The sequence below is a fragment of the Grammomys surdaster genome, unplaced genomic scaffold (assembly GCF_004785775.1).
Source record: "Grammomys surdaster isolate TR1022 unplaced genomic scaffold, NIH_TR_1.0 188, whole genome shotgun sequence".
Lineage (NCBI taxonomy): Eukaryota > Metazoa > Chordata > Mammalia > Rodentia > Muridae > Grammomys > Grammomys surdaster.
The window spans coordinates 6,324,055-6,348,902 of record NW_021604633.1 but is presented as its reverse complement, the minus strand read 5'-3'; the positions used below and the strand labels follow the sequence as shown (position 1 = coordinate 6,348,902).

Sequence of the window (24,848 nt, the reverse complement as noted above, 5' to 3'; positions counted from 1 at the left end):
TACAGATACAGGTTGCCACTGGGAAGGTAGCTGGTAAAGGTATTCAGAGCTATACTGTACAGTCAGTCGGCTTCCATGTTATGTACAAGTGTAGAAAATATTCAAATGTCTGTCTCGAGACACTGTACTTTTATTGGACATTTTCCCCAGCATTGTTCCATGGGGAAACAATTTGAAGCAATTTATGGTGAAACACATACGCAGAGCACAGAGAAATCATAGCAAGGTGTGTGTGTGTGGGGGGGAGGGGGGTGATTTTAGAATCTGTGAACACTTGAGAAACTTCCAATACATATTCAGTAGTAGCTATTGTTACTGGCTGTTTTGACATCATAGGATGAGAAGAGACAGAGTTATGACTCAGGCAACATGAAGACATTCCATTTTTAGAGGGTTCTCTATAGAGGTTGCTTTGATTACCATTCTAGACTCAGAGAGACAGATAGGCATGTGGACAAGCAGAACCCGAATTTACATTTACACATGGAAGAAGCCCACAGGGCCTTTTCTTTATATAGAGGAGAGACAGTGTAAATTAGTTTTTATTTTAAGCTATACATTAAAATTTTTTTTCTTTAGTGGTGATGTCTTGACCTCTTTCATGACATTTGTTTTGAAGCTAAAGATTTTGGGGTATAGAAGACATGGTATTGGCAAATAGTTCTCTGTAATACTTGAAGACACATTCAGTCACTATGGTTCTTAGACGTGACCACATCAGGAGTCCTCCCACCTCGGGGTGAGTACACATGCTGGCTATCAGTCAGCATGGAAGAAGGATCCAGCTAGCAAACAATAGATAGTGGTGGCCTGGATCATCTCTCTATGTCCCTTGCAGTCTGAAGTATAATTGAATGTTTGGATAATAATATTAATAATATAATTAAGCACTACTCCATGTGCCTTGTGGCATTTATTGTCACAGCTACTCTTTATGGCAATTACTTTTTCCTTTCTGGTGAAACACATACACAGAGCATTTCTGTTTTACTTGTGGAGGACTTGAGGTTCAGAGAGGTCGAAGCATTGATCTCAGATCACACAGATAAAAAGTGGTAGAGCTAGGTTTTTAAGATAGTCATAGGGCTCTTGACCCACTTATGTCCTCCTTTGAAGTCCTAAGAACACCCCAGAGAGCAGTGTACTTGTATTAACTATCATCTGCTTTCATAGAGGCTCGGTGGTTTCCAAGACACGGGGGCTGTTTACAATTATTAAAGGAAACCCAAACAGCTACAGACAGGGAGCTCAAGGTCAAGAGGTGAGTTCTGTAATCTGGCTGTTTACTACCCTCCTACAAGCTGGCAGTGTTGGCTTTGGAATCAAACCAAACTCCTTGGAGCTGCAGGGTGTGTTCCTAAGATCAGGTGTGGAGCTGGTAGCACCACTCACTTCGTTAGATAGAGGGCTGGATGACCTAACCCTTTAGGAAAATCTTCACTTTGGTCAATCTCGGTTGAAGTTGCAATGCCAGAGCACCTCCCTGCTTGAACATTAATTATGTAGAGTCGAGTAGATAAGGCGGTTTGGGCATCTGCATTCCTGACATTCATAAAAGGCTGCCAAGAGAGGGAAATCTTCTTGGACCATGTAGTGTTGACTAAGGAGGGTATCTGAGAGCCTGTCAGTAACTCTTTTTCCCTAGCCTTCAGAACTTGATAGTTAGGCTTAACACCGCAAGGAGAGAGATGCTGTCCCCTCAGGGAAGACAATTACCTTTTGTAGAGGCTGCAGAAGAAATCCAATGGCAACTATGACAATCAGTACGATAACAGCTGAGAGAAGCCCTGCAACCTGCAAGAAGGAAACAATTCCCATGATGGCTGCCGCTTTCTGCCTCACTTTCCTAGTCATCAGCACTGTGCTGGTCTTGCAGCAGAGATGCTCCAATACCTGTGTTTTGCCTCCTGTGCTCTCCTGGACTCCTGATCTGGAAAGGGCTGTGCTCCCTGCAAACCCTTTGAAGGCTCCAGTGAATATGTTGCTCACTCCCAAGGCAATTAACTCCTGTGGGAGAAAAGGGAGGAAGCTTAGCCTGAAATTGTCTCTTTCAGAAGAATATTATGTGCACGAAATATCTAATTAGGCCCAATTAGGCTTACCTGATTGCCATCAATTGGATAATCATATTTGAGAGAATACACGCTAGCAACTGAAAAGGCCACCGCAAAGCCAACAATCGCAATGCCAAAGCTGTCTCCTATGGTGTCTTGGAAAACTTCCACACTGGGTGTAATAGGGGGTTGAAATCTGAAATTATAGATTGAAAGCTGAAATTATGCAAGCAAAACTATATGCCATCAACTTGTTCACAAACTAAAAGGATTATTGGGCAAGTAAAGGAATGAATACAGTCTGGGCTGAATTTTGTCTTTTTTTTTTTAAAGTATGGCCTAAGAACTTGATTCCATTGAAAAGTTTGGCATTTCCCCTCTTACTGTTATAAAATAATAATGCCTGTATTGATAAATGTTGTAATACAGCCTGGTAATAATGGTAAGATGGGTATGATCTTGCCAGTACACTCCAAGTGTCATGTGTTTCTTATTCTCCTTCAGTCTTAGGTTCCAGTCATTGTCATGATGGGTGCCCTCAATAACTATCTGTGGCTAAAGGTTCTTTAAGCAAATACAACTCTGAGACAAGAAAGTAAAAATCTTCCCATTGGTAACTAACTTTTCATTGCCTGATAGGCAGGCCTTGGGCTTGGGCTCTGAAGAACTGCTAGAGTCCACCACACCCAGAGGAGAGCAGGTTTTAGCATAAGGCGAGAAGGGTTTTAGAGATAAGTGTGCCTTACAGAGGATACCTCTATGTTTATGCTCATAAGCTCCCTCAGTAAGTAGATTTGCCAGCTGTATTATAAAAGCTGTCTGTCTAATACAGCAGCAAGCAGCAAGCTGAACATTTCTTTAGTTCCCATCAGCTTCAGCTTCAGACCTGACGCTTACTGGAAGCGCACAATTGGATCCAGTCAACTGTGTCTGAATTGTTGTTTTACCTCTTGTGTCTTTGATCATAAATACCCAGCTATAGTTTTGAAAATGAACTATTAGTCCATGCAAACTAGAAAGGTAGATTGCAATTTAGTTTTGAAAAATGAACCTAACAGCGGAGATACAATTAAAGATTGTATTTTATATCAAAATAACTAGGCCCCTATTGTTATTATAATTTTGCTTTTGTTTTGACTTCTGAGCATTATAATGTGGTATGACAGAGTTAACTGGCCAAAGACTCCAGTCCTTGGCTCTACTTTCCCTGAGCCTGCCCCCTCATTTGTCAAATGAGACCATAATACTGTTCTCTTGTCTTCAAAATCATGTGAGAAGGCCACTAGACTAGTGAGGTGAGCACTGTACATCATGAACTACAGCTCGCCTGCTACTGATGCCTGTAAGACAACCCTGGAATCTAAACCAACCTCCTCCGTGTTGCTCCTTCCTTTGGGCCATGTTATTTGCACAGATTTAGTGTGCATATGTCATTCTACAAAGGTAACTTCCAAAGTGGCATACGCATGGGTAGCAAACCAGCAATACTTAATCATCATTACCCTGAGCAATAGTCTATTTGCGTCAACAAAAATTTAAAATGCTCATCTGGTTGATCACTTAAAAAAAAAATGGAATGTATCCATCCCACCCATCACTTGCCTTGTATCTCATTTAGATACTAAGCCAGCAAGTAGTGATGTTTGAATTTGAAATAGAAGTTGGGCACTTAACATGACACATACATAAACTCATTTAATGCTTCCAGAACCTTTACCGGGTTTAGCTTCTCTTTATAACCAAGTACACTGAGGTACCAGGTTAGTGAATTTGCCCAAGGACAGCAGGTGATTCTGAAGTAAACTTCAGGTGCCCAGGAGCTGGAGCACTGAGTGGTTGGCCATGCTGCCTCTCTGGCGAATTCATAGTTAATACACTCTCCACCCCACACACCTGGTGGGGGTAAGTGCATGGATATTTGATATATTTACTAAATAGGGATTATCACTCAATGATCTTAGGTTTATCATTTATTTTCAAAACCTTCCTCTTCTGACAAGATTCTCTTTGATTTTTTGCATTTGTTTATATTTCTTGGAGTTTATGTCTCTAAGACATTTAAGTGAAGTACAATTACTTGAAAATTGCAGGTGGGAAGAAACCCAGAGACAGCCTTTCCCAGGCTCGTTTCTCACAACTTCTTAAGGCTAAAAATGGATTGTTTTGATTAAGTGGAACGAATGACGATATGCATGCATGTTACTTTAAAAGCCACACATATATTGGTTCTTAAAGAAATTTGACTCTATTAAGATAGATATAGTGGCTATATCTATATACTTTCTATAAGTATCAAATATGTGTTAAGCCTAGAAAAAGGAAAATCGTCTTTTATTTATTTTAAGAAGTAAGCAGCTTTCCTTGGTAAGGATGTTGAAGCAACCAATACTATCTGTGGTTAGAGGTGGGAGAGAGAACACAACAGGAATCAGGGCTCTCCTCTCAACCCACTAAACGTAATAAGCTTTCCAATTTCTGTTCCTAGCTTCCCATCCTCTTGCAGAGCTAGCCCTCCAGCTTTGCTCTGAGTGTGATCTGGAGAGAGGACAGCGTCTGCTGTCTGGACTACTTAGCTGGTGTGCCTTCTGTGTGTCTCTTGGATGTTTGGAACATGGCTTCAGTGACCTCAAACGAAGCAGTGCATGTTGTTTACCATCATTTATGGATCACGAAATCTGGTTTCAGCTGATGCCTCTTTATAAGAAAGAAATGATTTATTTTTTAAATTTTTTACTATTTTCTTAATTTTCATTTTTAAAATTTTTTAAAAGATCTGTCTGTCTGTCTCTCTGTCTGTCTCTGTCTCTCTCTCTCTGTCTCTCTCTCTCTCCCTCTGTGTGTGTGTGTGTGTGTGTCTGTGTCTGTGTGTGTACCATCTGAATGCAGATGTTCACTAAGGTCATAGGTTCCATACCCTGGAAATGGAATTATAGGTGGTTGTGAGCTGCTATGTGGATGTTAAGAACTGAATTCAGATTCTCTGCAAAATCAGCAAGTAATTTTAACTGCTGAGCCATCTCTCCAGCCCCAGTTTTCACTGAAAACTGTTTTCATTGAGTCCTTGGTTGCCTGGTTTGTGAGTTTTTCCCATAAGGAGACCCTTTCTAAGTGCCGGGAATCCTGGCATTCTTTATGACTGCTTGCTCAAGAGAGGGGGTGCGAGAATTCCTCAAGAGGCTTGTATGGTTCTTGTAACCACAGGTGCTTCTTCCCTGCCTGCGCAAAGATGGCAGCATTGATGATAAACTTACCCAAGACTCATGTTCCCAACCACAGCCACGCCAAACCTCTGTTCAAAGTTACAGCCATAGGATACGCCTGTTGCAATTACAGTCTGCAGAATTCCAAATTTCCCAGATTAGAATGTGAGGTTCAACTAAGAGTGATATAAAGCAAAACAAAACAAAACAAAACAATAACAACAACAAAATCCAAACCATTGATTCAAACCCAAACCCACTAGCTGCCAAACCTAACTATCTGAATTAGATCCCTGAGATCCATTTGGTGGAAGGAGAGAATCAACTCCTGAATTTTTTTCCCAACCCCAAATAAATAGATTAATGTAATAAAAAGGTAAAGGATAGCACAACTTGAAACCTGTCCCATGAGCAAGCACCAGTTCCTGACACTATTAATGATACTGTTATTCTTGCAGACAGGAGTCTAACATGACTCTCCTCTGAGAGGCTCCACCCAGCAGCTGACTGAAGCAGATGCAGAGATTCACAGCCAAACGTTAAATGGAGCTTGGAGACTCTTACAGGTAGGAACTCCCCAGGAAGACCAACAGAGTCCACTAACCTAGAACCTTGGGGTTCTCAGAGACTGAACCACCAACCAAAGAGCATACACAGGCTGAGCTGAGGCTCTGGCACATGTGTAGCAGATGTGCAGCTCAGTCTCCTTGTGGGTCAACAACTGGAGTGAGGGCTGTCCCTTAAGCTGTTGCCTGTCTGTGGAATCCGTTCCCTGCTGGGTTGCCTTGTCTGGCCTCCATGGGAGAGGATGTGCTTAATCCTGCAGAGACTTGATGTACCCTGAGAGGGTGGGGGTGATACCTAGGGGTGCTCCATCCTCTCAGAAGAGAAGAGGATGGGGGCTCTGTGAAGAGGGGTGGGGATGGGGCAGCCATTGGGATGTAAAAATTAATTAATTAATTAATTAATTAATTAACGGGAAAAAGGTAAAAACTAATAATAACTGCTATCCTAGATCTACTTACATTTTAAGAAGCCCCAGGACAATTCTGATTGACGTGCGCAGGCATCACAGTTTAAGCTTAAAGGGTCTTTTTTTTTTAAATATAGCTTAGCTGTGAAGGTCTTTCTATTCCCACCTTGGAAAGAATAAACCCAGATAACGGGAAGGTACATTCTGATGAAGAGAACCCGAACTAAATGTTTAACTCAGAAACTGGGGCTAGTGCTCACAGCAACCTGGTGTACAGACGGGTTTCTGTCCTTAAAACTCTAGATTGTGACTGAAACTCTTCTGATGACAATCATTACCATGATGAGTTCAATGGGGATGGGCACTGGAAGCTTGCTTCTGTAGCGCTGATTGATTTCTTTAACGACAAACACGACCACTAGAATAATCACAGACGTCACGAGGTCTGCGATGTTGGTCTTCTGAATTTGTGTGAAGACTGACTCCAGGACCTACCGACAGAAACACAGGTGCCCCGAAGTACAATGTGAATTTGTAATTCAGACACATTTCTCTCCAAACAGATTTCTCTCCAGACAGCAAAAGGCTGGCACATAGCCACAGCCTTTCTGTGCTCAGCCTCAGTCCGTGAGCCCTGAAACTGCAGGGGTTGTCATGAGGTACAATGAGGGTAAATTAGCATAACAGAGATCACTGCTTTGGGGATGTGTCTGTCTTTATTTTTTATTTTCTAAAAGGATCTTTGGCTAGTATCAAATTGTGCTGGGTATTTTTTTGTGGTGTTACTATGTATCCCCTCTGCTCCTCTGTCTCATTAGCTTTCCCTTTGTTCACTTTAGTTTCCGGTGCTAGAGCCTGAGCTAAAAGGTCTCACACAGGGCAACAGTATTGTTTTTTATTTCATACAATTTGCCACTGTTCTGTCCAAGGAATCATTTCTGGTTTCTGAGCATTTGTGTGTGTGTTTAAAGGACTCCTTTCATAAGACAGACCTGTTCTGGATCACATGGAAAATACCTACACTGTGCAGTCTACTTCCTGAAGGAAGTTGGGTTGTATACTCACAGACCCAAAAGAGCACAAGCAGACCCAAGCTGGATTTCATACACAGCCCAGTTCTGAAATACTTTTGTGTGGGAGTGAGAGTGTTTGGAGCAGGTGCTGTCTGTCTCAGAACCTTGAAGGCTGACCTGTGAGAAGGACTGAGAATATCACTGATTTATACCACACTGCCTCACTAAACCCCAACAGACTAGACCCAAACAAAATGGAGTCATGCATGCTAAATACTACACAACCGAGCTGACAGTTTAAGGGAGCAGACTGATTCCAAGCGTAATAGTCTTGACCCCAACAAAGGGAGAGCGCAGTCTAGCTTAGCCTAATAAGGTAGCTAGCTGTGTCTGCTGCAATCCATACGGGGATGGAGTTTGGGAAGGGAGAGTAGCCGGAAGTGATCTGTCACAGATCAATCAGGTTTCTGTTTTTGTTCTATCTGACTTCTACTGTGTCAAGCTCACTACTCTGCTATTTCTCAGTAAGGTTTGAGACCAAATAAGACTACTTTTGAGGGTAACAGAGAGAGGTGTCAGTGTCCAAAGTTCTGATTAATATCTTAAAAAAAAAAAAGTTGATCGAAAGGGAGAAATTAAGTATGTCCAAAAGCTGTTTCCGTATACATTTTAAACCTTTTTTTCCATACACAGTAACTTAATTTGTGCTTAACTATACTAGAGTGCAGACATGGAACAAGAATCTTCATATATTTGTGTGTGTGTGTGTGTGTGTGTGTGTGTGTGTGTGTGTGTGTGACAGGGAGAGGCAGAGAAATACATACAGAGACAAAGAGAAAAAAGACAAAGAGAGAGAGAGAGAGACAGAGAGCAGGCTGGCCTTGAACTTACAGGGATCCACCTGCCTCTGTCTCTCAAGTGCTGGAATTAAGGCCCACCATGTCTGGCTTTCAGTATTTTTAAATGTCAGGAATACTTACTTTGAATATAGAGAATGGGTCGCTGTGTGCGGGGACGGTCAGCTGTAGCATGAATTTCAGTTGAGAAACCAGAACATGAATGGCAGCAGCCGTGGTGAAGCCGCTGATTAGGGACTCGGATAGGTATATCACCACAAAGCCTATCTGCAGAACCCCCAGAAGCAACTGGAGAGAGAAGGACAAGCCCTGTGTTAGTGGAGACCAAGGGCACAAGCAAACCAAAGGCTTGCACCTGCCATACATAGTCCTTCAAAATGTAATGCTTAGCCTGTGGGAACACTCCTTGAAGAAGCCAATGCCTCTGCCTCCTGGCACACCTACCATGGCCTTCTTTACCATCTTTCAGGTTGAACATTACATGATGCTCAGCTAGCCCATAAGTCCACCATGGCTGAAAAGTATCAGATCCATCAAGGACCTCCTTCCTTCCTTGATTCCTAGTGTTAGGTGCATTATTTTTAGAAGACTCAGCACGAGCCCTTTAGAGCAAAATCTTACCCTGCCCCAGTCCTCATAAATTTGATGTTGCGGCATGTAAGAGTGAGTACCCATTCATGCCTCAGACAAGACGCTTAAGTTGCTTATGAAACACGTGACTGGGCTGGCAAGTTGGTTCAGGGGTTAAAGTCCTTGCTGCCATGGCAGATGACCTGAGTTTAATCTCTGGGGCCCACGTGGCGGAAGGAGATAACCAACTTCCAAAAGTTCTCCTATGGACCCCCTCCCCCCACATAAACACATAAATGTAAAAAAAAAATACCTAACTGCATTCTGCATGTTAAAAGAGTGAGATTTTAGACAGGGAACAAAGTTGTTTACTGTCCCCACAGCATTATTGTTTGCAATGAGTGTATTAAGTGGACTTTGTTTCCCTCAGACACTTGACTGGTCTTCTACACCCAGAAGTATGTGAGAAGCGAATGAGCACAAAGTTTGTCAATAGGCTGGACACCTGTGGCCTCACACAACTGACCTTTCCTTTCTTTTAGAAATGGCTTTAAGCAATGATATCATTGGAACCTTAAGTAACATCTTGAAATCCCCATGATGTTTTCACTGCTCGTGATAGTGTTGGCCCTGGAGCTTGGGAATAATGGTGCAGACTCACCATAATCTGTTCTAGGTTTCTTTTCCCAAGTCTTTTATATGGATAGTGTAACACAAAACAAAACACCAATATCCTCCCAACTAAATTATAGCAGTAACTGAGACATTAGAAAGAAAAAACTTCCAAAGTTAGTATCTATCCCCGTCTGTCTATCTATCTATCTATCTATCTATCTATCTATCTATCTATCTATCATTATGTTTGAATGTAATACTGAGTCCAAGATATTTTTATTAAATTAAGCATCTCATTCCTTACCATGTATGCCTTTTTTTAAAAAATAATTATTATCCTACTTCTTTTATTTTTATCTAGATTGTGTTTATCTGTTTCTATCTAGATCATGTTTAGCATTTGGTTGTGGTTAATGATTCAAATACTTGGCAAGTCTGGGAGGATCTGGGAGGAGTTAGGAGAGGGGAAGAGAGAAAATAAGATCAAGATACATTATTCTCAAAGAATAAAATAAGAAGATTATTTAAAAATACTTCCTATGGTCCACCTAATGGAGTCTTAGAGACAAAAAAAAAAAAAAAAGAGGATTCACAGGAGGAAGAAGAGACAGAAAGATAGGTACCAGTCAAGGCAAACAGATCATGGCAGACAAATTACACTAAATGGGGCTCACCTGAATGATTCCAGAAAGAACAGTCACTGATGCGGCCACCATTACCTTCTCCTCTATCACTGAGTCATTTTCTATTGAGCTTGAGGACAGTTCTGGAGAACCACTGTTGCTCGAGGCCACTCTTGTAACTACAACTCCCACCATCATACTCAGAACTGGAAACGGACCTAGTTAGCCAAAGGTAAATGATGGTCAGTATGTGCCTCCCTACGCTCGAGTTGCTGTTCAAACGCAGAACTGCATAAAACAGGCTACTGTGTACAACCAGCCCGGCCAGAATTCCTACAGGAAACCGGGAGTCTACCAAATGATGCACAATCTGGAATTTACAGCCAGTTTCTAATACAGTTTATGGAGAGTGAACCAGCACGTATCAATGCAGTTATTGACTTACCCACAGATATGTGTCTAGACGTGCCCAAGAAAAAGTAAGTTATGACCGGGAAAAAGGCTGCATACAACCCGTAGGCTGGAGGGATGTTGACCAGCAGAGCAAATGCTAAACCTGCAAAGACAACAGCCGAGTCTTTAGGTTCCATCAGGTTCTCCTAGTATTTTAGATTGGGTGTTTGAAGTAAGTCACCACAGTAACTCAAAATGTGTTCAAGACTACCACATTTAGTGAATCTTGAAGAGCTCACGAGTATGAATCTGCAGTCTCGAACAAGGCAACAGTCTTTCAGAAAGAGAGCACAAACAAGCAAAGAATTGAAAATAAAAATGCTTGGGTGGGAGCATGGATCAATGAAAGAGCACCTACCTAACATGTAGATGCTCTGTTTAATCACAGCACTGAAAAAACGAAAGGATGCTATCAACAATGGATTTAGCTCAGCAATAGGTCATTTTCCTAGCATGGAAAATGCCTTAGTTTGACTCCTCAGTGTTGCAAAATAAGAGTGTTTGGGGACCTGCGCTGAAGCTGAATGGAAGTATACCTGCCCTGGGCTTACTCTCCCCTAAGCCCATTAAAGACAAGTGACCATAATGGGTCTTCTTTTAGGCTGGGCGTGGAGGCACATGCTTGTAATCTTAGCACTTGGGACATGGAGGGAGGAAGATCAGAAGTTTGAGGCCAGCTTAGGCTACATGAGACTTTGTCTCAACCTCCATTTCTCTCTCTAGTTTTAAAAACAAATGAAGGAACAACCCAGAGAATGGGGAAAGAAAGCTGTTGGCAAATATGTATCAAATAAAGGTTCAGTGTCGGAAATACATAAATAACCCTTGCAACTCTGTAATAATAGACAGGGTCTCCCAGCCCAGGGTGGCCTCAAACATGCTATAGAGTCACACTTATGACACTCTCGCCTCCACCTCCTAGATGCTGGGATTACAGGCATGAGTCACCACATCTGATTCATATTGTGCTGGCAATGGAACCCAGGGCTTTGAGCACACTGGACAATCACTCTACCAACCGGGCCATATCTCCAGCCCTGGCAACCCACGTTTTTAAAACAGCAAGGAGAACTAGGGGTATAGTTCAGTCATAGAGATCTCCATTGGTATGTGTCAGGCCCTGGACTTGATCTCTAGCACCAATACAGAAAGCAAAAAACCAAAAGATGAAGGATTCGAAGGCTTATTTTTCCAAAGACATGCAAAGAAATAACAAGCACAAAGAAAAGAGAAGATACTTAACAAACATCATTGGTTATTAAATGAATACAAACCAAAGCCACAATGTGATGCTGCTGCTTCTCATCAGGATAGCAAAGATAAAAAAAAAAAAAAAGGGCAGGGGGAGCAGGCAGGAATAGTCAGAGGATCTGAAGGCACATGCACGGGTGGGAGGAATGGAAGTGATACAGCTGTGTACCTCTACAAATGACTAAACACTGTGCTACCACAGGACCAGCACTTAAACTCCTGGGGATAGATTGAGGCACTGAAACATCTTTTTACAGAAAGAGTTGCATATAATGTGCACAAATGTTCATAGACGTTTTACTCGTTGTCCCTCTGAGTAGAAATGACTCAAAGGTTCAACCAAGTGTGGTATAAACCATGCCGCAGAGTGCTGTCCTTGTATAATATGAGTAAGCTGAAAAGCATGGTGCTGACAGGTAAGAGTCAGGTGCAAAGTGCCACAGACAATTCTATCTGCATGAAATACCCAGAAGAGGAAAACCCATAGACTTATTGTTAAGGTGATGAGTGGAGGAAGGAGTAGGAAGTGTATACATCAAATGACAAAGGATTTGGTGTGTACATATGAGAAAGGATGGGGGGAAGAGAAGGCAGTGGTAAATATGCTAGAAGTGGTGACCTTAGATGTACAACCTCCATGAATAACCCATGGAATTATACATATCAAAAGGGTGGCTGACACATAACATGTTGGTAGAATGCAAACCTAGCAGGTACGAGGCCTTGCTCTAGCACACACATGTGTACATGTGTGCGCGCACACACACACACAAGAATCATAAGAGTGAATTCTATGATGTGCAAATTATATCTCCAAAATAAAAGAAAAAAATAACAGAGGAGAAAAAAAGAAAGAAAAAGTTACCTTGCAGTACAGCCACCAGCCCAGTGCTGATGCCAGAGACGATGTCACTGAGAAGCCATTCCTTTATCTTGTATGCTGGCAACCAAGATGCTATGGGGAACAAAGACAGGACGATTTTCTTGGCCTTTTGTGAGGAGCAGCTGAAAACATTGAAAGCCACAGGTCAGTGAATTAATATTGAATTTTAAGTTCAGCTCCTAAGATTAGGTAGAAAGTTGGCAAGGTTGACATCATCTTAAAGACGAAAGTGGTGACTTCACTCCCACTAACAGTCGCCTCTCTGCCCCTGCCAAAAGCTTTCTGGTCACTACCAAAGAAACTTTTCTCTTTGTAAAGGAAAATGCCAGCTTTTCTTCAACTGTAAAAGCATTTTTGTTTCCATCCTGAGTTGAACTGTGCAGCATTTTGATTGAGAATCCGCCTGTCTCTGTCTGTTAGTCTCAGACTTGGAAGAGCTGTGTTTGTGCCTCTTGCTGAGGAGGTGTGTTCCCTTTGCTTTTCCATCTCAGGCAGGGGAGTAAGAGATTTGGAAAGCGAGAACGACAAGTTCCTGGAGCTATGGACTGGAGCCAGAAAGGAAAGCTTGAAAGCTAGAATATTTAGGAGAAACTGTTTTGTTTCTTCCTCATTCCAGGACTTCAAGAGTCTCTTACCTACAACACCCTTTGAGATGGTCCAGGAAGGTCTTGTGGTGTCTGGATGTCTTCTTAAACTCCTCTCCAAAAGTCTTTGTGGAATATACCGGTCTGGCCACCACATACTGATTCCCTATGGCTTCGATCATGTTGCCTTCCCTGGTGACAGTGGCAAGTGGGAAGGAAGCCCTTTGAAACTATGTGGTGAGCACTTCTTGCTGTTAGCAGGTTAAAATGCCTGAAACCAAACAGAGCTTGCTTCTTAAATAACTCAGAGATAATGTGATGCAATTTACAGATGAGTGATCTCCGAACTGAATGTTACCACCTTTTGAGATCAAAAGAGGGCAGGATTAAGGGACCTAGGTCACTTTTTCTTTTTTTCTTTCTCTCTCTTTTTTTTTTCTACAGCAATACCACTTTTTCCTTTGACAAGCAGACATAACTCCTTTGGGTTAACTAAGCAAGGATTTCTTGGTTATGTTTTTATTTTTTATTTTGGAGACAGGGTCTCACTATGTAACCCTGGATGGCTTAGAACTTGGCATGTAGACCAGGCTCACCTGGAACTCACACCCATTTCTGACTTCCAAATGCTGAACTTAAAGGTGTACAGCCAAAAAAGCAATAAGTTGACTTGGTTTACTTACTAAACAGTTCTTGAGAGTCTATCTCAACTTTTTTTTTTCTACAGATATTTCCAAAGGTATGGTACTTGGAACAGTGGGGCAGATCAAAGCATAGCCATTCCCTTTTGACTCTAATCAAGGTTGTTCTAATTTACTCATCAGAATTCTGTTTTTTAAATAAGATCTCAAAATGGTTTTAATTTGTAAAAAACAAATTTATTCTCCATTTATACTTCTATGGTTCCTGGGAGTCAAAGGAAACTATGTAGAGACAAAATATGACTTTGTTCATGGATGGCATGTTTCTTTCTAAGGAAAGACCGTGGGTGGCTGACTTAGCCTGTTTGAGCCTCTGCTATACATTGGGAGATGATACCCATGTTCAAGATCACTGTGAAGATTGATCATGTTCAAAAGTTTCAAAGCTTCCACTGGTGGACTCATGCTCCAGGTGTTTACCACATGGTGGTTATTATGTAACAGTTAACATTTTCTGGGGCTGGATTATAGCTCAGTACCCTTGCATTTATGCAACCATAGGATCAATCCCTAGTACTACAAAAATAAATAAATGTGTAAACCAATCCATCAATCAAAAATAAAATAAATATTTTCTATGTAAGGTAATGTTTCTCAACTTGTGGGTCATGACCCCCTTGGCAAACCTCTATCTCCTAAAAATATTTACATTACAATTTATAACTAGAAAATTACAGTTATAAAGCAGCAATAAAACAGTTTTATGGTTGGGGGTCACCACATGAGGGACTGTATTAGAGGGCTGCAGCATTAGGAAGGTTGAGAACCACTGATATAAGGTATCTAGATTTTTCTACATTCATGTCTCTATTTTGTTTCTGTAATAGTAGATCAATTTATAAAGCCCTTTATATACAGTATTAATTTAATACTCACAGTTGAGGAATTAACTGTTATTATCCTCATCCTACAGTTGAGAAAATAATTATGTACCATCACCCACCACAGTCTAAGTGTCTTTTCTTCATATAGCTAACCATGTCAAAAATGGGACCTCCAATTTTCAGACCTTTCTGTTTATTCTATGACATGAAATTTATTGCCCAATATGAACAGGACTGAAGAATGTTCTGCTGGTATTTCCCCTCCTAATTTTGGTTCTGCATACCTACCCAGGAGGCCCAGTTTTGGTCTCTGACTTAAATCACAGTGATTAACAATTACCTTATGTTAGATTGTATCTTGTTACATTGTGCTCTCTCCTACCACAGAGTCCTCCTGCATGTTTGCAGCCTGCACATTGTAACAGGAACTACACACTGACTTCAATTCTTGGCCTCACCCGACCTCTCTTTGATCACCCACTGTTCTTTCCCCCTGACAGTTTCCTAACATCTTCTAACTTTCCCTGTGAATTAGCCTCTGAGAGTGTGTGTTTCTTCCTCCAGCCTATTGGATCTTGGACGTTACTGTGAGGTTTAGACTTCTTTCTGAGTATCCCTCTCAGCCTGGTGCCACTTGTCCTTGTCCCCTCGTTCACCTTCCTTCTCACTTCCTGCCTCCCAGCCCTCTAACTGTATAGTACTTCACATCAGAGCTTGCTCTTCAGGCAGACTTGGCTTGCTCTTTGCACTAAATAGCATGGTATTTGTTTGATTTTTGTCTCTTGGCCAGTTGCCCACACTGCGGCTGGGACATTAGCACTTAGAATCAGTCTATGGTCAGTGACTTCTGGTGCTGTGAATGTCTGGCAAAGCTGTCTACAGAAAGGGCTCCCAAGCAGTCAACCTTACGATGAGGACTCAAGATGGTACTTCTCCTGTTGTATGAGTGCACGGGGGAATATTTCAGTTTGGCTGCTTCGCTCACACTTTCTACTGAGGTGTTCATAGACACTTACTAGTTGTTTTTCCCCTTATTTAAAAAAAAAAAACAACTTTGACAATGAATCTTTTATTCTTCTGGCCAATATATTTTCTTTCTGCAAAACCAGGATTTTATTTATCTATTCATTCATTCATTCATTCATTCATTCATTCATTCATTCATTCATATTTTGTCAGTACCAGCGATTGAAGAAATAACTTCTTATCTAGCCCCTTCCTGAGCTTACCACAACTGGTTCTTTGACGCCCCTCCCAAGAACCTGAACTCTGGCCATCACTTGCTGCACAGTGGAGCCTGCTTCCTCCTCGCAAGACACATGGTGGCAGGGGAGTGTGTGCACAAGTGCAAGAGTCAAGGAAGTGTAAGAAAGTGTCCAGATCTATGAGCGCTTGAGAACCAGCCTCTTTCCCCACCGCTCTCCCGACAGAAGGCTGCTGTCTCACACCCAACAGGTATCAAACACCATCAGCCCCCAGCCAATCACCCAGCCGCAGCTTGGCAGACGGGCTGAGCCTGGCTTCAGGCAGTCAAGGGCACGCCACTCACCCTGCCCGTGCTTGGAGGGAGCAACTGACTTTCCTTAAGAATTCAAGTGATCTTATTAATTTGTTTTTCACTCGCACGGTTCTTTCTAGAAATTCTTGGGGAAAAATTATGTTTGGTTCCTGGGATCTGCAATTCTATTTCATACATCGCGCCAACATGAGTGGATCTCTCCACGCTTCGTTTTGCTTTTGTAAGTCGATTTCCTTTGGGTCCTTAAAGTGTCAATGACTTTAGGTAACCGGAATTCATTCTTGGAGCAGTGGGCTCCCAGTAATCTTAGAACTTTGAGCTTTATTTGTAAATGTTTCCATTTTTATTTATGTTTCCAAGCTGCATACTTTAAAATTTATTTGGCCTTTAAGGTATCATCTATTCATGGACATAGACACACATGTACATATATGTAGATTTACATGCCTTGGAGCCAAATCACACACATTGATCATTCTCTGCTTTGAAAAATATATATTTTAGCAGAAATTTAATCCTAGAGAGAACTTCTGAAGTCCAGTTTCTCAGTTGAGCTATTCTTACACATTAGTAATGTTTTCACAACTCCAGGAATCGACATTATGTATTCCTTACACCCCCCTCTGAGTTCCACCTGATTACAATCAGTTCCATCTCTAGTCACCTGGGAGCCTCCTCTGTGTCTGCCCTGCTCTGCTGAGGGCTTGCTCTATGGCCCTGACCAACTCGCCCTTTATCTAGAGTTCTGGCCTCGGCTCTATCTTTTCTGCTAGGAAGCAACTCATTTGAACCAGCAGTTCTACCAGCAATGCTAGCAACTGAGTTTAATGGAACCCAGGAGGAGTGAGTTTTTCTTCTTACACAAGGGAACTCTCAGGGATACCATCAAAAGCTTTAGATACACCATCACAGATACTTCTAAGCCTTGATTTCTTACGGAACAGCTTCAAGACTGAATTTTACATAGACAGTACAGACCCAATTTGCAACTGTGTCTATGCGACAAAACTAAGACCTGTTGGACACATAGTGTGGTGGTTTGAAAGAAGATCCAACCCCCCCACCCCCATAGGCTCATAGTGAGTAGCACTATTAGGAGGCGTGGCCTTGTTGGAAAAGGTGGAGCATTGTTAGAGGAAGTGTCTTACTGGGGGTGGGATTTGAAGTTCCAGATAATCAAGCCAGGCCCAGTGTCTCTGTATCTTCCTGCCGCCTGCCAATCTAGATGTCAGACTCTCAGCTATCTCCTCAGCATCATGTCTGCCTGCATACCACCATAACCATAATGGACTAAACCTCTGAATGAACTATAGCCATGACCAATGAAATGAGTTGCCGTAGTCATGGTGTCTCTTCACAGCAATAGAAACTCTAACTAAGATACATAGTAATGCTATCAACTTTCCTATGACTCTCAGGTTTCCTCTGAGCTTATCTTCGACTGAGCGGTTTCCCACTCGTACTGAGGTTTTTTGAAGAATCTGCCAATCTAAGCTTCTTCTGAGAGACACTTTCTATTTGTGCTCTTACCATACAAACTATTTTCTCCTGCTTTGTCACAAGTACAGTGGTAAATTCCTAAAACACCATGGAATTTAGCACCCAATGTCTTTATCCACATTGTTTTCTTTATCTGTGATATTTTCCAACACCTGCCAAATTCCTATTCACCCTTAAAAATATTCAGCTGGCCCCACTATTAATTCCTTTCTTCATTCTTTCAACAGGCAGTGATTGACCTATATAATCTGTCAGGAACTCAGTAATATATGATAAACAAGATAATCTTTCAGCTGGAGTTAACCATTTCCTTCTTGAAAGTACCCTAGACATATTTCTACTCAATATCACACTGTATTATCATTATTTGTGTACCGTTTTCTCCCCAGTAAGACTGAGCAAAGCTCAAATCTTAGGATGTTTTGTTTTTCCTTTTGCAAACGTCCTGTAATGTCGTAAGAATGCAAGAAGATTTTCTTAAATGAAGTAAAATATGAGCAAAATATTTTGCACACACATGATGTAGCCCTAACACTCAAGTTTACATACATAAAATGTTTGGGGCAGTTAATAAATTGAAAGAATTATTGTGAATATGGGTAGGAATTGAGGAACATTTCATACAGATCTGTGCCATGAGTTAGACCTTAGAAACATCACCCCATCTTCTGCAAAGGATGCTGGGAAAGAAGCATGGACTTAGCAGAGATAGTAAGGATATGGTGGGGGTGGGGCTTTCACTCTGTCACTGGGAATGCAAATTGGAGCAGCAATTATGGAAATCAGTATTGAGGTTTTTTTTTTAAACAATTAAACATACAGCTAGCATATCATCTACCCAAACCACTCCTAGGTTTATACATTAATGAATCTAAGTCAGCATACAACAGAAACACCTGTACACCTATGTTTATTACAACGCCATTTCGATAGCAGAGTCAAGTACCAGTCTAGGTGTCCAATAATAGACGAATAGATAATGAGAATGTGACAGATATGCAAACATGAGCTTTATCCAGCCATAAGGAAGAAGCAAATGAAGCAATTTGCAGGAAAATGATTGACCCCAGAGGTCATCAACCAAATAAGGCAGATTCAGAAGGACGGCTTGGTCTGTATTCGTGTTGCCTTAAATGACAGTGGAGGGGACTATGCAGCTCTGGATGTCCTGGAACTCACTCTGTAGACCAGGTTGGTCTGGAATTCACAAAGACATCTGCCTGCCTCTGCCTCCCAAGCTCAGCTGATTAAAGACATGTGCCACCAGATTTGGCAATAATGGGCATTTTTAAGTTACTAGAATAAATCGCTAAATAACAGAGTCTAGCTTTTCTCTACTATAAAGGTTGTGTTTCTCCAGATAGAAAATAGAAACAGGAGAGCTTTCTCCTGTCTTGGCTTCACTCTGCGAAGGTCCAAAGATTGAGACAAAGCAGGTGACTCAAGGCAGAGTCTCAGGCTACCCTGACTCAATTTTGTGTGTGTGACATTGAGAGCAGGGGCTCTCCACTCAACTCCAGGGGTCCCCTCCTGGAGCCCCACACTCTTTGGTTGTGTCTTCTCTCTCCAGAGCAGGGTTGGCACACTCCCACATTAACACACAGAGACAACATGCATCACAGTGAGTCTGTCATCATCATAAAATCTGACTTTTTGTCCCAGGCTTGGTCACTTGCTAGCAAGAGTCAGGAAAGCCATTTACTGTCTCTCAGTTTATGCATGTGAATGGTCAATAATGATGCCTTCCTTGCCTGCATGCAGGAAATGGAAGTGCTCAGAAAACCACAAGGCCTTATGGGAACAGCTAGGAGTTCTCTCTACTGTCCTCTGTACCTACTGGTCTGCAGCTTGTTAGAGCGCCTCCTAGTGTGTCTCTAACAATTTCTCTTTTTAGCCAACAAAATCTGCTCTGTGGCTTTTTGTTTTGTTTATCTCTTCCTGCCCACCTGCTCTGAGGCACACATTCACTGTACAACATTAGTGGCCTTTAACATGACATCTTCAAACATGTACACCACACATGTCTCTCATGATCATGTTCATCCCTCTGTCGCCCACCTCCCACTACTCCCCTCCTTCTTCCCAAACAGTTCCCTCCACTGTCTCAACAACACAACAACAACCAAAACAACAACATAAACATTATTAATCAGTGTGTGGTGCTCACTCCTGTAATCTCAGCACTCACTTCCTGGGGAAGGATGACAGCCATGAACTTGAGGCCAGCTTAGGCTATATCACGAATTCCAGGCCAACCTGGGCTGCCATTAAGAACTTGTCTCAAAATACACAGATGGTCATGACAACAATCCATTCCCATTTTGTGAACTGTTTTCTTGGTGGAATAGCAAGCTATTTAATAAATATTTATGTGTTTGTTGCCTGCACTATTTCTTCAAATGACTAATTTACTTTGGGGAAAAAAGAGAATCATTTACTCTAATGATATAATACATTATTTAAACATTTTAAAACATTATAAAGCTGAGTACAGCGGCACATGCCTGTAATCCCAACACCCAGAAGGTCAAGGCAGGAAGATATCTGTGCATTCAAGACCAGCCTAGTAAGTTTGAGATCTGTCTGGGTTACATGGTGAGACCCTACGCAAACAAAGCAACCAGCCAACAGGAACATTGTAAAATAAAATTTTCTGGCACTTAAATAAAATAGAGTCTAGTTATAATGGGTGAGTGAGAGCGCAGGTGTCCTGTATGATCAATGGAAGCATAGGTACCCTGTATGATCTCATCTTAGCTTTGGCCTCTGGTATTCGACTGCTGTTGATGTCTGTCTCTCCCACCCACCCCCACCCGCTGTCTCCTTTTACTCTCTGTGCTTCTGGCTGTTACTTTTTCTCTTTTTCTCCTTTCCTGTTGGACTTTGTCAGCTGTCTGGAAGATAAAGCCCTCATGTCTGGGACAGGTGGCCTCTCTAAATCCCTTCAAACAGGTGATTCCACCTCCTGCTGACAACTTTTCCTAGAAGCTCACCCTGTTTGCTAGCCTTTCAGAGCAGATAATCTACCTGTTAAGACCCTGTTTAGGTGGAGAATTAGTGGAATTATTTGAACAATTAAGGTAAAACCCACTCCTATCTTTGAAAAGGCTGTTTAAGTCTTAACAATGCACACAACCGTTTACTTGATAACTTGAAGCTCCTCAAATATTGAATTCACATTGCTAGTGTTCCAGACACATTTTTAGCCTATTGGTGAAATCGTCCAAAGTATTCATGCTTATATACTCAAGATTATAACAGTAATTTCTAAATAAATCATGTTAAGCAAAACTATTTTTGATAATAGCAAACCAGTTGGAGTACAATGATTATTAAGTTTAGTTCCTACCTTAATATACTCAGTGTGGAGCCTCAGCAACAGTGGGGATTGTTTGAGATAAAGCAGTCCTGTTTTAGGAGCATCTGCTTGGGTCTATGGATTCTGCATGCATCCATATGTATTATGGATGTCTTTATATAGTTTATGTAAAGCGGTGGGCAAATTACCTTTCTGTCAGCTTTAATAATTAACTTTCATTAACTTTTACAACAATGGAAAGACTCCAATATGGTCTTGACCTTTGAGTCTTTGATCAGCAGAAGTGATGATGACTACAGCTTCCTCAACTTCCTGCTGAGACTGAACCACCCACTGCACCTGTGTGTGTGTGTGTGTGTGTGTGTGTGTGTGTGTGTGTGTGTGTGACAGAGAGATTTCATTGGTTTGCAGAGATTTGCACAACCACGTTAAAAAAAAATCTTCACGAGTGTTATCTCCCTGACATTTCACCTACCAGCTTAGAAGGGAGTTCAGAGGTGTCGTTGCTTGGCTAGATGACTCCGCAGAACTTTAGTAGCTGCAAAAGACTTGTGTACAAGTTAACTCCTGTTACGATAAAGGTCCTCCATAGGAATGCTCCTCCAATTCCAGGCAACAGTCTGACTTCTGGGTGCACCCCATCCCCCCACCTCCCACCCCAGAGGTTAAGAGTAGTAATCCCGATGTTTTTAAAGTCAATAAATATTTCGGCTCCCTTCTTGTTTAACCTCTTTACTTAGCCTTTGACCTTGCTGCTGTACTCTTCACAGTCTCCTCTTGTTAAAGGGTTCACATGTGTTTCTATCCGACTTCATTTCCACCTTACATTTCATTGCTAGATATACATCTACCCTGTTCCTTCTTTACCGCTCCCAAGGTTCTGCCCGGAACTCTGTTCTCTTTCTCTCCCTTTTCCATAAATAAAATCCCATGGTCCCCAGTGGTCCTCAGACCTCTAACTCCAGCCAAACTTGCTCGAGATCTCTGCAGGACCATCCAGATGGCATTTAGACCTAACATACCCCAAGTCTGAGCCTTTGATTTTCCCTCAAATCTGCTCCAACTATTTTTCATTTCGGAAAGAGCACTCCCCTCTGCTCACGTCAGAAACCCTGGGACCATTTCCTTTTGCAGACTGTCTCCCCACCACCCACCTACTCAGTCTTCCCTCTGCCAATACAAAGCCACCATTTCACCCCATTACCACCTAAGCTGTCAAAGTGTTTTGCAAGAGAGAGCCCCTTTCTGCCTTTTCTGATTCCTTTCTTAGCCCTGCCCCCTCTTTCCTAACCAGCCAGTACTCAGAATGAGGTTCTCATGCTAGCCTCCTCATGGAGCTAATGATTACACTTAGAGTTAAGAACCTCCAAAATCGGGGCTGGAGAGATAGTGCAGCATTGAAGAGCACTTGCTCTTCCAGAGGTCCTGAGTTCAATTCCACGCACTACAACCATCTATAATGAATGAGATCCGATGCCCTCTTCTGGTGCTGTCTGAATACAGCTACGCTGTACTCATATAAATAAAATAAATCTTAAAAAACAAAGACCTCCAAAGTCGGGGGCCACCTAACCAGAATTTGCCCACATTTGTCACGGTAGCCTTTGCTGGTCCCCTGAATTTGCAGCTCCTTTTCTGATAACCACTTCTTCCTTTCTGTCTGCCTCGTAATCTGACTTCCCACTTCTTCAGAGAGAATCTGTTTGCCTTCTGGATTTCAACAAGGCCTTCATGGCTTTCTCTTCTAGTTTCATATATGTGTGTGTGTGTGTGTGTGTGTGTGTGTGTGTGTGTGTGTATGTATATGTACATGTATATGTATATTTGTACCAAGTTTGACTCCATCAGAATGATAGCTTCAAGCATGGAAGGGTCTTGACCTTTATTCTGGGTACTGCTGCTTCTCCAGATCCATGACAAACTACTTGCAGAATAACTGAGTTACTGAATGAATTACTGATACATACAGATCTAAAAGAATAGGAAGGCTGCTGAAGTTTGTTTTAAGTTAATCTAACCCATGTTAAAAATCTGTCTCATACATGTACTTACTAAGAAATCGAATTAGCTACAATATCATTTATTTCTTTATTTTATTTCATTTTACCTTTGAGATAGAGTTCTCACTGTGTGGCTCTGACTTGCCTGGAGCTGGCTATGTGGACCAGGGTAGCTAGCTTTAACTTCACAAGAGTTCTGCCTGCCTCTGCCTCCCAACTGATAGAATTATAGTTTGTCACCATCCCCAGCTAGCTCATGATTTTAATAATAGCTAACATTAATTTAGTTCTTACTATGGGCCCAAAGCAGTGTATATTTTATTGGATTTGTCTCATTTCATTCTTACAAGAATCATACACAATGCGTGTTTTAATTCATATTCCACTTACAAATTAGCCAATTGAGATTTGATGTAACTGTGGGAACTGGTTAGAACCAGGTGACTTAGCTCTGTCATTCCTTTGACAACTATATAAAACCACTTTTGATTACTTTAACAAATGTATGGCTCATTTGTTTAGAGCAATGTGACTTGATCTAATGCAAGTTTAGGTTCGGGTGCTGAAAGAACTGGAAATATTGTACCTAAAATTAGAGTCTCAGAATTATCAAACTAAAATGATTGACTTTAGAACAAATAAGAGAGTTTGTGGCTGGTGAATGCAAACTCTTGCATAAGATAAGTGAATGGCATCTTTATTTACTCATTGTAACCAACTAGAGGATTTAATAGAAAGATTCCATTGAGACTTGTAACAAAAGCTACAAAGATTAGTGTGGCTAAGCCTTAGCTATAGACACAATAAATCTATGGAGAAAATTACAGACGACCTTTGAGGTTAAACAAATTTGAGGAAAAATATAAAGCTGTATATTTTCATGGATGTGAAAGATCAATATCATAAAGACTTTTATTTAAATTAGAAGCTGTTATAATAATTATTATTACTGTAATAGTAATATAATAATAATATTATAATAATAATAATCTTAGCTGGGCTGTGGTGGCGCATGCCTTTAATCCCAGCACTTGGGAGGCAGAGGCAGGTGGATTTCTGAGTTCGAGGCCAGCCTGGTCTACAGAGTGAGTTCCAGGACAGCCAGGGCTACACAGAGAAACCCTGTCTCAAAAAACAAAAAAAACAAAAAACAATAATAATAATAATCTTTTTAAAGCCTACAAATTGGATAAACAGCTCTAAAACTTATATGGTAACACAAAAGGCCAAGAACAGCCACGACAAGCTTCAAGTAGAAAGAAATTGAGAGTCTTAATTTGCATGTTATTCATTTTTTATTGCTAACTTGGGGAGGGGGGGGCGTGTGCTTAGCCTACTGTGGGTACTGTTGTCTCTAGGAAGGTGTCAAGCGGCAGAGCAGTAAGGAATATTTCTCCATGGGCTCTGCCTCAGTTCTGGCCTCCAGGCTCCTGCTCTAACTTCCTTCAGTGATAGGCTGTAATCTAAGCTGAAATGCTGCCCCAAAGTACATTTAAAAAATAATCTTTAAAAATTTGTAATAATTATGACAGGGCTGTATTTGTTATATGGGAGATGATTAAGCTAGTGGGAGCTGACTGGAAGTCTTAGAAACATACACTGAAGCTGTTTACCGTAGAGGGCATACGATGATAAGCAGAGGCATACATTGAAGCTGTTTACCATAGAGGGCATACGATGATAAGCAGAGGCATACACTGAAGCTGTTTACTGTAGAGGTGATGTGATGGTAAACAAAGTGCTGAGACAACTGGTTATCCACATGGAAAAGTCCAAATCAGATCTTCTGCTATTCAGGAATTAGAGGCAGGAGGATGGTGGGTTTGAAGCCTACAAGAGTTATAATAGCATGACCCTGTGTCAAAATTGTTTTTCTTTTTAGATCTCAAATTTGCATCATATCTACAAA

The 24,848-nt window shown here is 41.5% G+C and overlaps 1 protein-coding gene across 1 annotated transcript in view; it reads right to left on the bottom strand.

The window, feature by feature from the left end:
- Slc26a3 (solute carrier family 26 member 3) overlaps positions 1-21,052 on the bottom strand; it is a 34,855-nt gene extending 13,803 nt beyond the window's left edge. The window contains exons 1-11 of the mRNA XM_028768851.1: positions 20,970-21,052; positions 13,128-13,347; positions 12,475-12,614; positions 10,351-10,461; positions 9,957-10,123; positions 8,221-8,385; positions 6,566-6,718; positions 5,306-5,388; positions 2,103-2,250; positions 1,894-2,007; positions 1,717-1,794 (exon numbers count right to left, since the gene is read on the bottom strand). Coding sequence (XP_028624684.1) covers positions 1,717-1,794; positions 1,894-2,007; positions 2,103-2,250; positions 5,306-5,388; positions 6,566-6,718; positions 8,221-8,385; positions 9,957-10,123; positions 10,351-10,461; positions 12,475-12,614; positions 13,128-13,258 — 1,290 coding nt within the window. The 5' untranslated portion in view covers positions 13,259-13,347; positions 20,970-21,052. The remainder of the gene's footprint in view (positions 1-1,716; positions 1,795-1,893; positions 2,008-2,102; positions 2,251-5,305; positions 5,389-6,565; positions 6,719-8,220; positions 8,386-9,956; positions 10,124-10,350; positions 10,462-12,474; positions 12,615-13,127; positions 13,348-20,969) is intronic.
- Between the last annotated feature and the right edge of the window lie 3,796 nt (positions 21,053-24,848).